This window comes from Rhineura floridana, chromosome 1 (genome assembly GCF_030035675.1).
Source record: "Rhineura floridana isolate rRhiFlo1 chromosome 1, rRhiFlo1.hap2, whole genome shotgun sequence".
Taxonomy (NCBI): Eukaryota; Metazoa; Chordata; class Lepidosauria; order Squamata; family Rhineuridae; genus Rhineura; species Rhineura floridana.
The window spans coordinates 141089267-141101747 of NC_084480.1; the positions used below are offsets into that span (position 1 = coordinate 141089267).

Genomic DNA, 12481 nt, shown 5'->3' on the forward strand with positions numbered 1-12481 from the left:
ACAGCAGCATTGGTCCTTTAAGCAATTAGGCAGTGCAAGGATCATTTCACCAGACAATCATGTAAGATCAGGCAGCGTGTGCATGCTAAGACCAATTTAGAACCTGTTATTAGGGTAGAATGCTTCCCATCCATTTCCCATAGAAAGGTAAAGTGTTAGTTGGAGGTTCACGCCAATGGTCTAGACCAGTGATGAGAAACCTCTGTCCTCTAGGTGACTACAACCGTCACACCTGAGAACTGGCCATGCTGCCTGTGGCTGATCTGAGTTGGAATTCAACATCTTGAGGGCCATTGGCTCCCCATTCCTAGTCTAGATTATGCAAGTCCAGCTTTGTGGGAAGCCACCCACCCTTGGCCCAAGACTACCTTGAATATGGAGAAGTAGCTCCTTGGCATATATTTTCACAGCCAAAATGAAAGGAGCCAAGCTTCTCATGAATCTGAAGGTGAAGGACATGTCAACTGCTGACCCAAGGCTAGGCACTGAGATCATTATAAACTGTGGATGGCAATCTACCAGCCATCTCTGAAAAAGCAGCAAGCAAAAGATCAGCACACATGATTACTTTCAGCTTTTATTTTGATTCTGTTCTATTTATTTTATTAGCTGCCAGTTTCTTTAAACATTTAATTATCAGACTGTGTTCAATTAAATTTGTTTCCTATAATAATATGGGCAATGGGGAAAGTTGTTCCATCCCATGGCATGATCAGGATTCTGCTCCATTGGAAACTGGCCCAGAAAAATCATCTAGAACTAGGTTTATTGTTTTAGTGGCAGTGGCATTAATATAGCCCATTTAAAAAAGTACAAGAAAACCCCCACAGATTTTATTCTTAAAATCTGATTCTTTGAACCTTTTTTGCAGTTCATGTTAATGACACCACATGTCCTACCTCCACACGTGCCCATTTTCCTTTACAGTTAAACAGACAGATCATGCCACAGTAAGGCAGCGACACCGAATACTCTGTTACCTGCTGGAACAAAGAAATAAAGCCTTATCAAGTAGTCGCAATTGCAACAGCCAAATGTAGGGCAAGCAGTGCATTAGACTCAAGCAAATGGCCAGAAGGGAGAACACACCTTGTTCTACCTGCAGCAGTTCCTCTAGATAGATTTCTTCCTTCTCACACCCCCCCCCAAATACTAACAAGCACACACACTGGTGGGTTACTTTTATATTTCCACTCTGCACCAGAGAAATTATTCAGAACTGTCAACAAGCCAGGAACTAGTACCACTATCATTCTTCCAAAGTGTATATTGGACTGTCTAGAAATCTATAGTGCGACATAAATGCCTCTGGTGTTGCTTTACAGAGCCACCTATCCTGTATACAAAAGGCTAGTGCACAGAAGGCCCAATCAAACAAAAAGAGTAATTAGCACTGAGACATACTTTTTTACTGTGCAACATTGGTCAGGATATCAAAGTTGCATACACCTTTGTAAAGCCATAAGAAGGAAGAAAGATTTGGGAATTCACAACTGCACTACTTTTTCTTACATTAAAATTATTTCCACATAGAAAAATATGCAGCAGTGCTCATGTTTAACACTGCAAGTCACCACAGCTGGGCAGCCAGTGTGAATGTGTGACAGCAAAAGCGGATGGAGTTAACATTCATAAGGCAGTGGCTTAACAAACTACACTACAGTGGCCTACACTAGTCAGCAAGGATGAGTCACCAGAAGCCTTGGCATTCCTCATTTGCATTCGGTGAATTCTGTACAGGATGTACAGTCACCAACCAAAATTAAGAGCAAGACTCACCTTGTGGTGGAAATAATTTTCCAGCTTCTGTAACACTTCAGAGAGCTTGGTCATGCCGTTGGATGGCACTTGGCAGTATAAAGTTCCATCTGAACAAACATTGGTTACTTGGACATTTCTGTAGAGTGTGTCTACCTATTAAAAACAAAACACACAACACAATTTAACTAGCCACGACATCTTACTGATTTTCTATTAAGGCAGTCCAAAGCAGATGAAGACAGTACCTGAAGGTGAAGCTCAAGAGATTTGTCAAGAAGTGTCTTCAGGCAAGTAGCATTGATGTTGATATCATCCTCTCCTGAAGTATCATATAGGACGACAAGGGGAATTTCACTTTTCTCTAATATTTCAACAGCAAATATCTTGCCACAGGTTTGAGACTCCACCGTTTTCACCATAGCAGGGTCATCGCAGAAGGCCTCTAAACCTATAGCAAGGCAGTGAAGATGACAATATAGGTTTCAAGTACATCACCAAAAGGGATCTTCTGACATTAGTGTGTCTCCTTGGGGTGGGATTGCTTATGGCCAGGGGCATAAAGCTAAGATGGGGAGGGTTCCACTCGTTTGGTGTCCTGATCTGTCTCTATCCTTATTTTGTCCATCTAATGCATACCGTCAGCCATTTTTGAGTCTCTCCACTTCTTAAGGAAGGGCTACAAACTTTAAGCAAGTCTATGACTTTTACTGCTGTCAAAATATATTTGTGTGGCCAAGAGCAATGCCTGTTGAAGGCAGAATGGTGGCTGAATAAGATACTCTTTAAAGCTTCCTCTTCAGGCCTAGCAAATCAGAACTATACAAAATACATGAAAAATGACATAAAACTTGCAAAATGTACTTGCAGAATTCATGTTTTCTTTATAGAATTTTAGCACAGGGTACACAAAATGCTGGCTATACAAGCTAAAGAGCACTGAAGTTCCAGAGAGCTATGCTGAATATGCATCAGTTGCCAGATTTGCCTGTGCTAGGACGATACTAGAGAGTGAAACACCCCATCCAGCTAGCTGGATCAGCAATCGAGCAGTCTCAGTGTTAACTTCTGGTCTGTTCAATTATTAACTCAGGAGGCCAGTGAATTTGAGAGAGAGGGAGAGGGAGAGGGAGGGAGAGAGAAAGAGAGAGAGAGAGAGAGGCAGCTGTGGCTATGAGATTTACTGGCAGTCCATTCTGAGAATGTAAGGGATGGTAATGGGTCAAAGACTCACTATCTCCTCAAAGCGGCCTTCCACAAGGAAAAAGCACACTAGTTGAAGAATAGGGGCTAGAACCTTATTTGAGCTGGTTGACCCTAGAGAGCCACTGCAGTACAATGAACAGACTGCTGCTACATCTCTTATCATTCTGCCTGTACCGCTTCTTGCCTACATCTTCTCCCAAAAGCTAGTTTTAAGGCCCAGTTTACTGTAGGGTACCTAGCTCCTATGGTCCAGGAATAGACTGCTAAGGCAGTATGCCCCAGACTAAGCTGAGAAATAAGTGAATCATGCAGTTTTTATAAACAGAGCTAGTGCTTTTAAGTTAAATGCATAACCATTGCTTGACCGCACCCCATCTCATCACAGTGATCATAAAGACATTTGCTGGGATACAGGATTATGTGTTCAAAGCACAAACCACACTGTGCTTCACAGGGGCTGTCATCTTCCCTACCACACAAATGCTTGCAGATCTTTAAGAGAAAGATGATCTCTCTTAAGGCACACAAAGAAATTCAATTTCAATCTTCTAGTGAACAGATTGTTCACTAATTAATCTCCTCTGCCTCTTGCCCAATTTTTTTGGAAAAATGCTACTTACTGTATTTATGTCCTGCCTTTCCTCTGATGAGCTCAAGGCAACATACATGGTTTCCTCCTCCCTCTTTTATCCCCACAACAACCCTGTGATGTAGGTAAGACTGAGAGATGGCAATTGGCCCCAAGTCACCCAGTAAACTTCATGGATGAGTAGGAATTTGTACCCGGGTTACCTTTGGTTCCACGCTCTAGCCACTACAGCACACTGGGTGTACTAATGTTGTTTCCTGCCATGTCTGTTTACAAAGTTCGATAAGCTTTTAAATGCAACTCGAAGTAAGTACAGGTAATTTTTAAAAATCCAGATGAGCGTTTACTATACAAGGACCTTTAAAGCACACATATACCTTACACTGAAAAAGGGACAAAGGAAATCCATTCATAGGGACGCCACCACTCATGACATTATTGCACCTACTCTTAATTGTACGCAGCAGGAACACACACTGCCAGGTGGGGTCTTTTACAAGGCCACATTGCAATCTTTGGAGTCAGGCATAGCATTCCTTCCCCCTCTGAGTCTGATGTTGTTATATGAACTGCTTTTGTGTTTGTTGAAGAGAAAGGTATATCTCTTACCTGCTAGTCTACATTTTGAAGCCTGGAATGGCAGTGAAAAGAAATGCTTGGCTAGTTTGTACACTCTGGTATTCTCAATGATTTCACTAAAGCCATAATCAACATAGCATACCTAATGGCAGAACAAAGGCAGAGATACACAGAAATGTTATAATTAAGCCTTATTCAGTACTGTAGTCACATTACTGGAGCTGTAACATGTAGGTCATATTATGTTTACAGCCATGGTTTGCAGTTAACTGCAATCCTTGAATTTCAAGGATAGAAATTTGTTTCCTTTTTATAGGTCTTCGTGAACTGAAAAATTGAAATGTAATGTTTGTTTTCGTATTCAAGGCTGCAATCCTAAGCATATGGACTTTGAAATCACATGGAGATCAACACAACTTAAAACAGAAACTGGCAGAAAGGCACTTACCGTCTTACTCATACAGACAAGTGCTATTGTTGAAGAAATCCTAAGCTTTAATTTGCTTAGATACTGATATACCACACTTTTACATAAAATATGACACGGCAATAGATAGACTAAAAACACAGTATTACAATAAAAATGTCCATCAGTAAGAGCCAGTTGACAGAGACTCTTAGGTTTGAAAGGCCTGTCTTAATAATAATTTCTATATGGTAGACAGAGTAAGCCTTTCCATATATACACAAAAAGCAAGTCACCCAAGCAGTGTTTAAGGTTTCCCATTCATTATATATGACAAGAAAGGCACCTGTCAGTATGCTGGGGAGAAAGCAAGGGCCTATGAATGAGAGGGACGTGGTGGTAGCAAGTTGTTCTCCTCACTGCCACACTCTTCCTGATCCCTTCTTCTCATATAGACGGCACTGCAATCGGCAAAGCCCTGCATGCTTGAAAGGCCTGAACTATGTTTTTCTCCTAGTTCAGCTCCTCAGCTCAGAGTCAAGCACACCTGTTAGTAGAGTCTTTGCTCACTGCAGTAGCAGCATCAGAGCCCACCTCTCCTCTCCTCTCCCCAAACAGTACTAACTGCAACTTCTCTTCTTCACCCCTCCATGGGGTCATGTTGCACTTCCCCAAAAAGGAGCTGTTGCAATCTCCATGGAGAGTTACGGCTGGGAAGGTTATAGGGATTCAACTTCACTCCACAGGAACTATCTCCAAAATTACCCCACCCCCAGCTCCTTCAAGCCTGAAACTCTTCCTCACTGTGGCACCTAAGGAAGATGGGACCACCACCACCAATCTAGGATGTCACCAGTTGTCTCTTAGCTAATGCACCCTGATCATTCCTTCCCAAAACATTCAAAGAACTGAATGGGAAGATAAATAAAGAGAAAGTACCCAAGCAAGAGATCTTACTAGTCCCAAGGCCCTCTTCCCCCATGCACCCTATGACAATATTGCCAGGGAACCGGTTTGTTCATAGGTTCTCTCATCCACAGCCCATCACACTGCTGCAAATTTGTAGCAATGAATTGTTACAGCTGTAACAGAAGTGACAGATGTACAGGCATTTCTGGCTGGATATGAAAGGTCTATAGCTTCATTTTCATCTGAATCTCCTATTTGTAAAGACAGCAACTGTAATCAATGTATTAGGTTACTGTGCTGAGATTCCCCAGGAAGACTATGTCTCTGAGTTCTTGCTAGATCATTTCCTAGAGTTCAAATATTACAATTTTTAGTTTGCCTAAGCAGAATTCAACACTCTCCACCTAAAACGCTTAGGAGATAGGCCATTATTATTTATTTTATTTAAGCCATTTTTTAAATCTTACCTTTCACTTTATAAGAAGTGCTCAAAGGCAACTATCGCAATCAACAAATTAAGACTAGGGCTGCAGGAAATGAGAAATTAAGAAGAAATGTGGTTGCTTTAATACTGAGAAGTGATGTAGCAAGAGCAATTAGGAGCTACAATGCAAGGTCTGAGCGAGTGATATCAATGAGATTAAACGGGAAACCTATTAACATAACCATCATCCAAGTCTACGCTCCAATGGCAAATGCAGAAGAAGAGGAATTGGAGAGATTTTATGCAGAAGTACAGGAAGAAATTGATCACACACCAAAACAAGATGTGCTCATAATCATGGGGGATTGGAATGCAAAAGTAGGGAACAGAGAAGAATTAAGAATTGTGGGGAAATGGGGCCTAGGAGACAGAATGAAGCAGGAGAAAGACTTATAATTAATAATTTGTTTCTTGTGAACACATTTTTTGAACAACCGAAAAGACGACTGTACATGTGGACATCACCAGATGGTCAATATAGGAATCAAATTGATTATATAATTGGTAGCAGAAGATGGAGAAGTTCCATACTTTCTGCAAAAACAAGACCAGGAGCAGACTGTGGTACAGATCATGAACTGGTCGTATCGAAAATCAGAGTAAAGCTAAAGAAGAAGAACAAAGCAATCATAATGCCAAAATACAATTTAAATAACATCCCGGAAGCATATAAAGATCAAATAAGGAACAGGTTTGAGGCTTTAAACTTAGTTGACAGAGAACCAGAAGAACTATGGAATGAAGTCAGAGACGTTATCAGGGAAGAATGCAAAAAGGCAATACCTCTAGTTAAAAAGAGAGAAAGACCTCAATGGATGACTGAAGAAACTCTTAAAATGGTTAAAGAGAGAAGGAAAGCAAAAGCAAAAGGAGATGGAAACACGGTCAGAACCCTAAATGCAACAATACAGCAACTAGTACATAGGGACAAAGAGAACTATTACAGTAGTTACTGTATAGAAATAGAAGAGGACAACAAAAAGGGTAGAACAAGAGCCCTGTTCCAAAAGATTAGAGAAATGAAAGGGAAATTTAAACCAAGAGTAGGGATGTTGAATAATCAACAGGGGAACACACTGACTGACCGAGATGAAATAAAAGGAAGATGGAAGCAATACACTGAAGAACTCTATAAAAGAGATGCCAGGATGACAGACTCATTCATGGAGGAACAATATAATGAAGAACCAGAAATTTTAGAATGTGAGGTGAAAGCTGCTCTTAAAATACTTGGAAGAAACAAATCACCAGGGACAGATGGCATACCAATAGAGTTGCTACAAGCTACTGAGACTGAATCTGTCCAAATTTTGACAAAAATCTGTCAAGAAATATGGAAAACTAAACAACGGCCCACAGAATAGAAGCATTCCATATACATCCCAATTCCAAAGAAAGGGGATCCCAGGGAATGCAGTAATTATCCAACTATTGTCTTAATATCCCATGCAAGTAAAGTAATGCTCAAGATTCTACAACAAAGGCTCTTACCATATATGGAGCGAGAAATGCCAGACGTCCAAGCTGGATTTAGAAATGGAAGAGGCACCCAGAGATCACATCACAAACATACGTTGGATAATGGAACGGACCAAGGAATTTCAGAAGAAAATCACCCTGTGCTTTATAGATGACAGCAAAGCCTTTGACTGTGTAGATCATGAAAAACTATGGAATGCTTTAAAAGAAATGGTGGTGCCACAGCATCTGATTGTCCTGATGCACAACCTATACTCTGCACAAGAGGCTACACCCCATCGGAAAGGGTTTGAGACGGGTGTATTTTATCACACTATTTATTTAATCTGTATGCAGAACATTTATTTTTTTTATTTTATTTATTGAATTTATATACCGCCTTTCTGCCAAGACACTCAAGGTGGTTTACAATTTTAAAATACTACAAGAAATAAATGATATACAATGTAAAGTTGTTCCTCTTGTGACATATCATACGGAAAGCAGGATTGGACCAAGATGAAGGAGGTGTGAAAACTGGAGGGAGAAATATCAATAATTTAAGATATGCAGACAACACCATACTCTTAGCAGAAACCAGTAATGATTTGAAACAAATGCTGATGAAAGTTAGAGGAAAGCACAAAAGCAAGACTACGGCTGAACGTCAAAAAGACTAAAGTAATGACAACAAAAGATTTATGCAACTTTACAGTTGACAACGAGGACATTGAACTTGTCAAGGATTATCAGTACCTCGGCACAGTCATTAACCAAAATGGAGACAATAGTCAAGAAATCAGAAGAAGGCCAGGACTGGGGAGGGCAGCTGTGAGAGAACCAGAAAAGGTCCTCAAATGTAAAGATGTATCACTGAACACTAAAGTCAGGATCATTCAGACTATGGTATTCCCGATCTCTATGTATGGATGTGAAAGTTGGACAGTGAAAAAAGCAGATAAGAGAAAAATAAACTCATTAGAAATGTGGTGTTGGAGAAGAGCTTTGCGGATACCATGGAATGCAAAAAAGACAAATAATTGGGTGTTAGAACAAATTAAACCAGAACTATTACTAGAAGCTAAAATGATGAAACTGAGGTTATCATACTTTGGACACATAACGAGAAGATTCATTAGAAAAGATAATAATGCTTGGAAAAAGAGAAGGGAGTAGAAAAAGAGGAAGGCCAAACAAGAGATGGATTGATTCCATAAAGGAAGCCCCAGACCTGAACTTACAAGATCTGAACAGGGTGGTTCACGACAGATGCTCTTGGAGGTCACTGATTCATAGGGTCGCTGTAAGTCGTAGTTGATGTGGAGGCACATAACAACAACAAAAAAACTGCATCTCCTTTTCAAACCATTTTTACTATAGAAAACCACTGCACTTGCCTTTGTTCTATCACCTTCTGTTGAAATAATCTGTGCCCGCAACCAAGCATCTTCTACTGCAGGCACAGCAACAACCTGTCCAACTTTGGGAGACTGCATTTGCAAAACAGAGGGGTTCTGGCAAAACCAATCCTTCATCTCATCTTCCATTGATTCCTGGGCAGCAGAATAGTCTTTGCCCACATACCTATGGAATTTGAATTGAAATCATAGTTAGCATAAATAACGACAAAAGTAGTGAACAATGCAAATGCGATAACATTATAAAATTGTCATGTTAAAAAAATCATTTTGGGGCAGGCAGTAGAAAGGTATTAGTATTAGTATAGGTGCATGGAGGCTAGATTCTAAGTGAGCACACTGAGACTGTAGAACTATAGAACTGTTTACATGGGGTGGACATTAAGGAAGATTATTTCTATGCTTTTTTGGTGCACTCATGAATTTTTTTAAATGCCTTTTCTCTTAAACTAAAGTTTCTTCTGTGATTATAAGCTTCCTTGTTATTTAACAAGGGAATTTACAGACAGGCGTAGTACATAATAGATGTGCAGCTGAAATGTGCTTTTGTCATAAGCTGAGGCTCTTCTCAGGTGCTGTTTATGTTCTCATATTTGTACTGATTGTAATATAATACTCCACTGTTGTTTATACAGATTTCCCTGTTGGTTACGGATGTCAGTGATTGCCCCGTTTCTTTAAAAAAAGAAAAAGGAATTTATGGAATTACAAAAGGGCATAGGTGTATGCAAATTTAACTTCATTGCAATTCTGATCTTAGTATTTCTTATGCAGTTCAAGGTGTTGAAAGAGCTTCATATATGTTATTCTCAGTAATCTTTGCAAGATCATTGCCATTTTAGACTGATCTTGATAATTTGTCCAAGGATTCAAGGAAAACTGCATAAGACATGGAATACCCTCCAGTATTGCTATCCCCATATTGCCCCAAAACAGAATGGCTTACAACAATCGATCATCAAAGACTGCAAATCAATTGAACATGGCAGACATCTCAAAAGAGACTGCAGTGTGGAACCCCAAAGTAAGAGAGCCAAGGGAGAGTGCAAATCAAGTGAATTAATGGCAGCACCTCTCCCCCGTTACCTCCCCCCCTCTCTCCCTCCCCCCTCTCACACACACATATACACTCTCACTAACTGGTTGCTCTAACAAAATATATTGTTGTCCTTTTATGTCACCCTCAACCAGAAACCTTTGGCTATGCAGCTCATGCACCTTTTGTACACTGTGCCCTTTTCTTGACAAAGTAGTGTATAGGCATGCAAGGACACCAAGTAAGATCACTTATTTATTCCCTGAAAGTATAGATGCTACAGAAACAGTCCTGTACATGCTTTTTTCTAAGAAAATATGCATAGGATTGAACTCCAACAAGTGTTCAGAAGAGATGGTAGTTACTGAACAAAAAACATTTCTACAAGGTGAAACATGAGTAGTCCATGTTGTTTGGTTGGTAAAATCACAAATATTAATTAGTGAACACATTCTAGGTTGTTGGAAGGCACATAATATAATCTTGTGCCCCTATGGGCTCAGCGGAGGATCTTGGAGCAATACAGGAATGTCACTTAGATCCTCTGATGACTTGGATAGTGTTTAGGATGTTAATAGTATGAAATACTTGCTTGTGTCATTTTTAATGCTTACTGTCAGAAGTTGGCCTCCACCCATTCTTTCATATAGAAAAGAAGGCACTCTCAGTTCAATTAAGAGTTTTTAAGGATAGGCTTTAATATGTTTATTGAGAAGTTCAGGCTGCAATCTTACACACACTTAATAAGTACTTCTGAGCAGGCCCACACAAAAATGTGTATCCGACCATATTTTCCAAGTAAAAATGATAGCTGAAACTTTTACATTTTTTTTAAAGTACTTGATTTTTATCCATCTTCCGCCAACTGAGTGGCCCAAGTGCTGTCAGTTAAAAAAGATCCCTCCACTGCATTGCTACAGAAATTAGAGATGACTATGACTGTAATATCTTACCTGACAACAACTTCATTTGTAGAGCTCAGTTCCACCACCAACACAGATGGTGATGTTTCTGCTGGGATAATTAAAGGGGGCACGGTTATGTTCTCCAAATACTCCTCTTGGGACTCCTGCTTGATCACAGTGGGCTGTTGCTCAGTTGGTTGTCTTAGTTCTTCATGTATCCGGATTTTGCCAGTAACATTCTGGTTCTCATCAGTGAGCCGTTTTGACTTTGCATAAAGGATTGCCTTTTTTGGGTTATCAGATATATAATCCACCGAACATATATCCGAGAGACAGTCAAGACTGTTCAAAATATCCTTAGGTAATGGTGCTTTGTACATGTCTTCATACACTTTTGGGAGAGCGTTAGCCCAAAGGCCATTGGAATATTTTAACAAGATGGCGGCAATTTTCTGCTTGAAGTCCTCCTGGAGTGCAGCTGCTTTGGTTGCTTCTTTGACCTCTGCTTTAATCTCTGCTTTGACCTCTGCAGTCTGCCTTACTAATGGGGACTGAAGGCTTCCTCCTTGGCTTGGGACATCCTTCACCAAAGGATGCGTTTTTGCAGCAGGGTAGAGGAATACATCCCTAAGGCCACCACAACATACCTTCTCTGTCTTTTGAGAGAAAGTAGAAGGTTACAGAAACAGCCACATTACTGAATTTGAGCATTTCCAACAATCTGAAAGTGGTTTCCACAAACATTGGTGACCGGTCCATTTAGTTCCAAGTACACTGACCACTATCTAGTTTTTCCCAACCTCCTTTTTTCTCACCAGCTAAAGACACATTCACTCACCCCTGCATGAAACAGCTGTGTATTTTGCAGCCACATTTAAGAACCATGTAAATTAATGCAAGCTTGCGTATTTTATTCCAAGAGCAAAATTTTGCTACTGTACTTTGTTTTTCCAAATATGACTGGATTTAGTACAGAATTTCAGCTCTCCAGGAATTAAAGCAGGGATGATCTCACCATCATGAAAGTAGGCTGCCATATGCCCTGCTCCCACTTCCCCAAGCACTATTGAGTTGCTCAAGTAGTCTTTTCTACAAACATTGTCCATCTTGAACAACTTATTATTATTATTATTAAAATTTATTACCCGCCCTTCACTGAAAGGTCCCAGGGTGGGTTGCAACAATTTTAAAATACGTAATTAAAAACAGTTAAATACAACCTGAACAGCATCACAGAAAATAGGGTGGGTCCTAAAAACATGCATCTCAGGTGTCGAAGGCCAGGGTGAAGAGGTGTGTCTTCAGCATTCACTGAAAGTTGTACAATGAAGTTGCCAGATGCACCCCGTGGAGAGGCAGTTCCACAGCCTAGGGGCTGCCGCTGAGAATGCCCTCTTCCGGGCCACCACCACCCCGGAGCTTCCAAGGGTGCTGGAACTACCAAAAGGGCCCCCTCTGCTGATCTCAACACCCAAGAGGGTCTGTAGGGAAGGAGGTGGTCTTTCAGATATTTGGCACCCAAGTTGTTTAGGGGTTTAAACACTAACATGAGTACCTTGAACAGGGCCTGGAAGCAAACTGGCAACCAAAGCAGCTGTTTTAAAACAGGGTTTATATGAGTTCTAAAGGGGACCCCAGCCAGCAATCTGGCTGCTGCATTTTGGACCAGTTGAAGTTTCCAAGTCTCCTTCAAGGGCAGCCCCATGTACAGCACATTGCAATAATCCAGGCTG

General features: G+C 40.6%; 1 protein-coding gene across 4 annotated transcripts in view; it reads right to left on the bottom strand.

The window, feature by feature from the left end:
• The window catches only part of TDRD7 (tudor domain containing 7), a 67007-nt gene that overhangs the window by 9850 nt on the left and 44676 nt on the right, over positions 1–12481 (bottom strand). For 3 of the 4 annotated variants that reach the window (XM_061634223.1, XM_061634213.1, XM_061634199.1), the window contains exons 7-12: positions 10797–11404; positions 8787–8973; positions 4163–4274; positions 2007–2209; positions 1780–1914; positions 900–983 (exon numbers count right to left, since the gene is read on the bottom strand). In XM_061634223.1, the coding sequence (XP_061490207.1) occupies positions 900–983; positions 1780–1914; positions 2007–2209; positions 4163–4274; positions 8787–8973; positions 10797–11404 (1329 nt within the window). The remainder of the gene's footprint in view (positions 1–899; positions 984–1779; positions 1915–2006; positions 2210–4162; positions 4275–8786; positions 8974–10796; positions 11405–12481) is intronic. The other variant, XM_061634204.1, reaches the window with a different exon arrangement.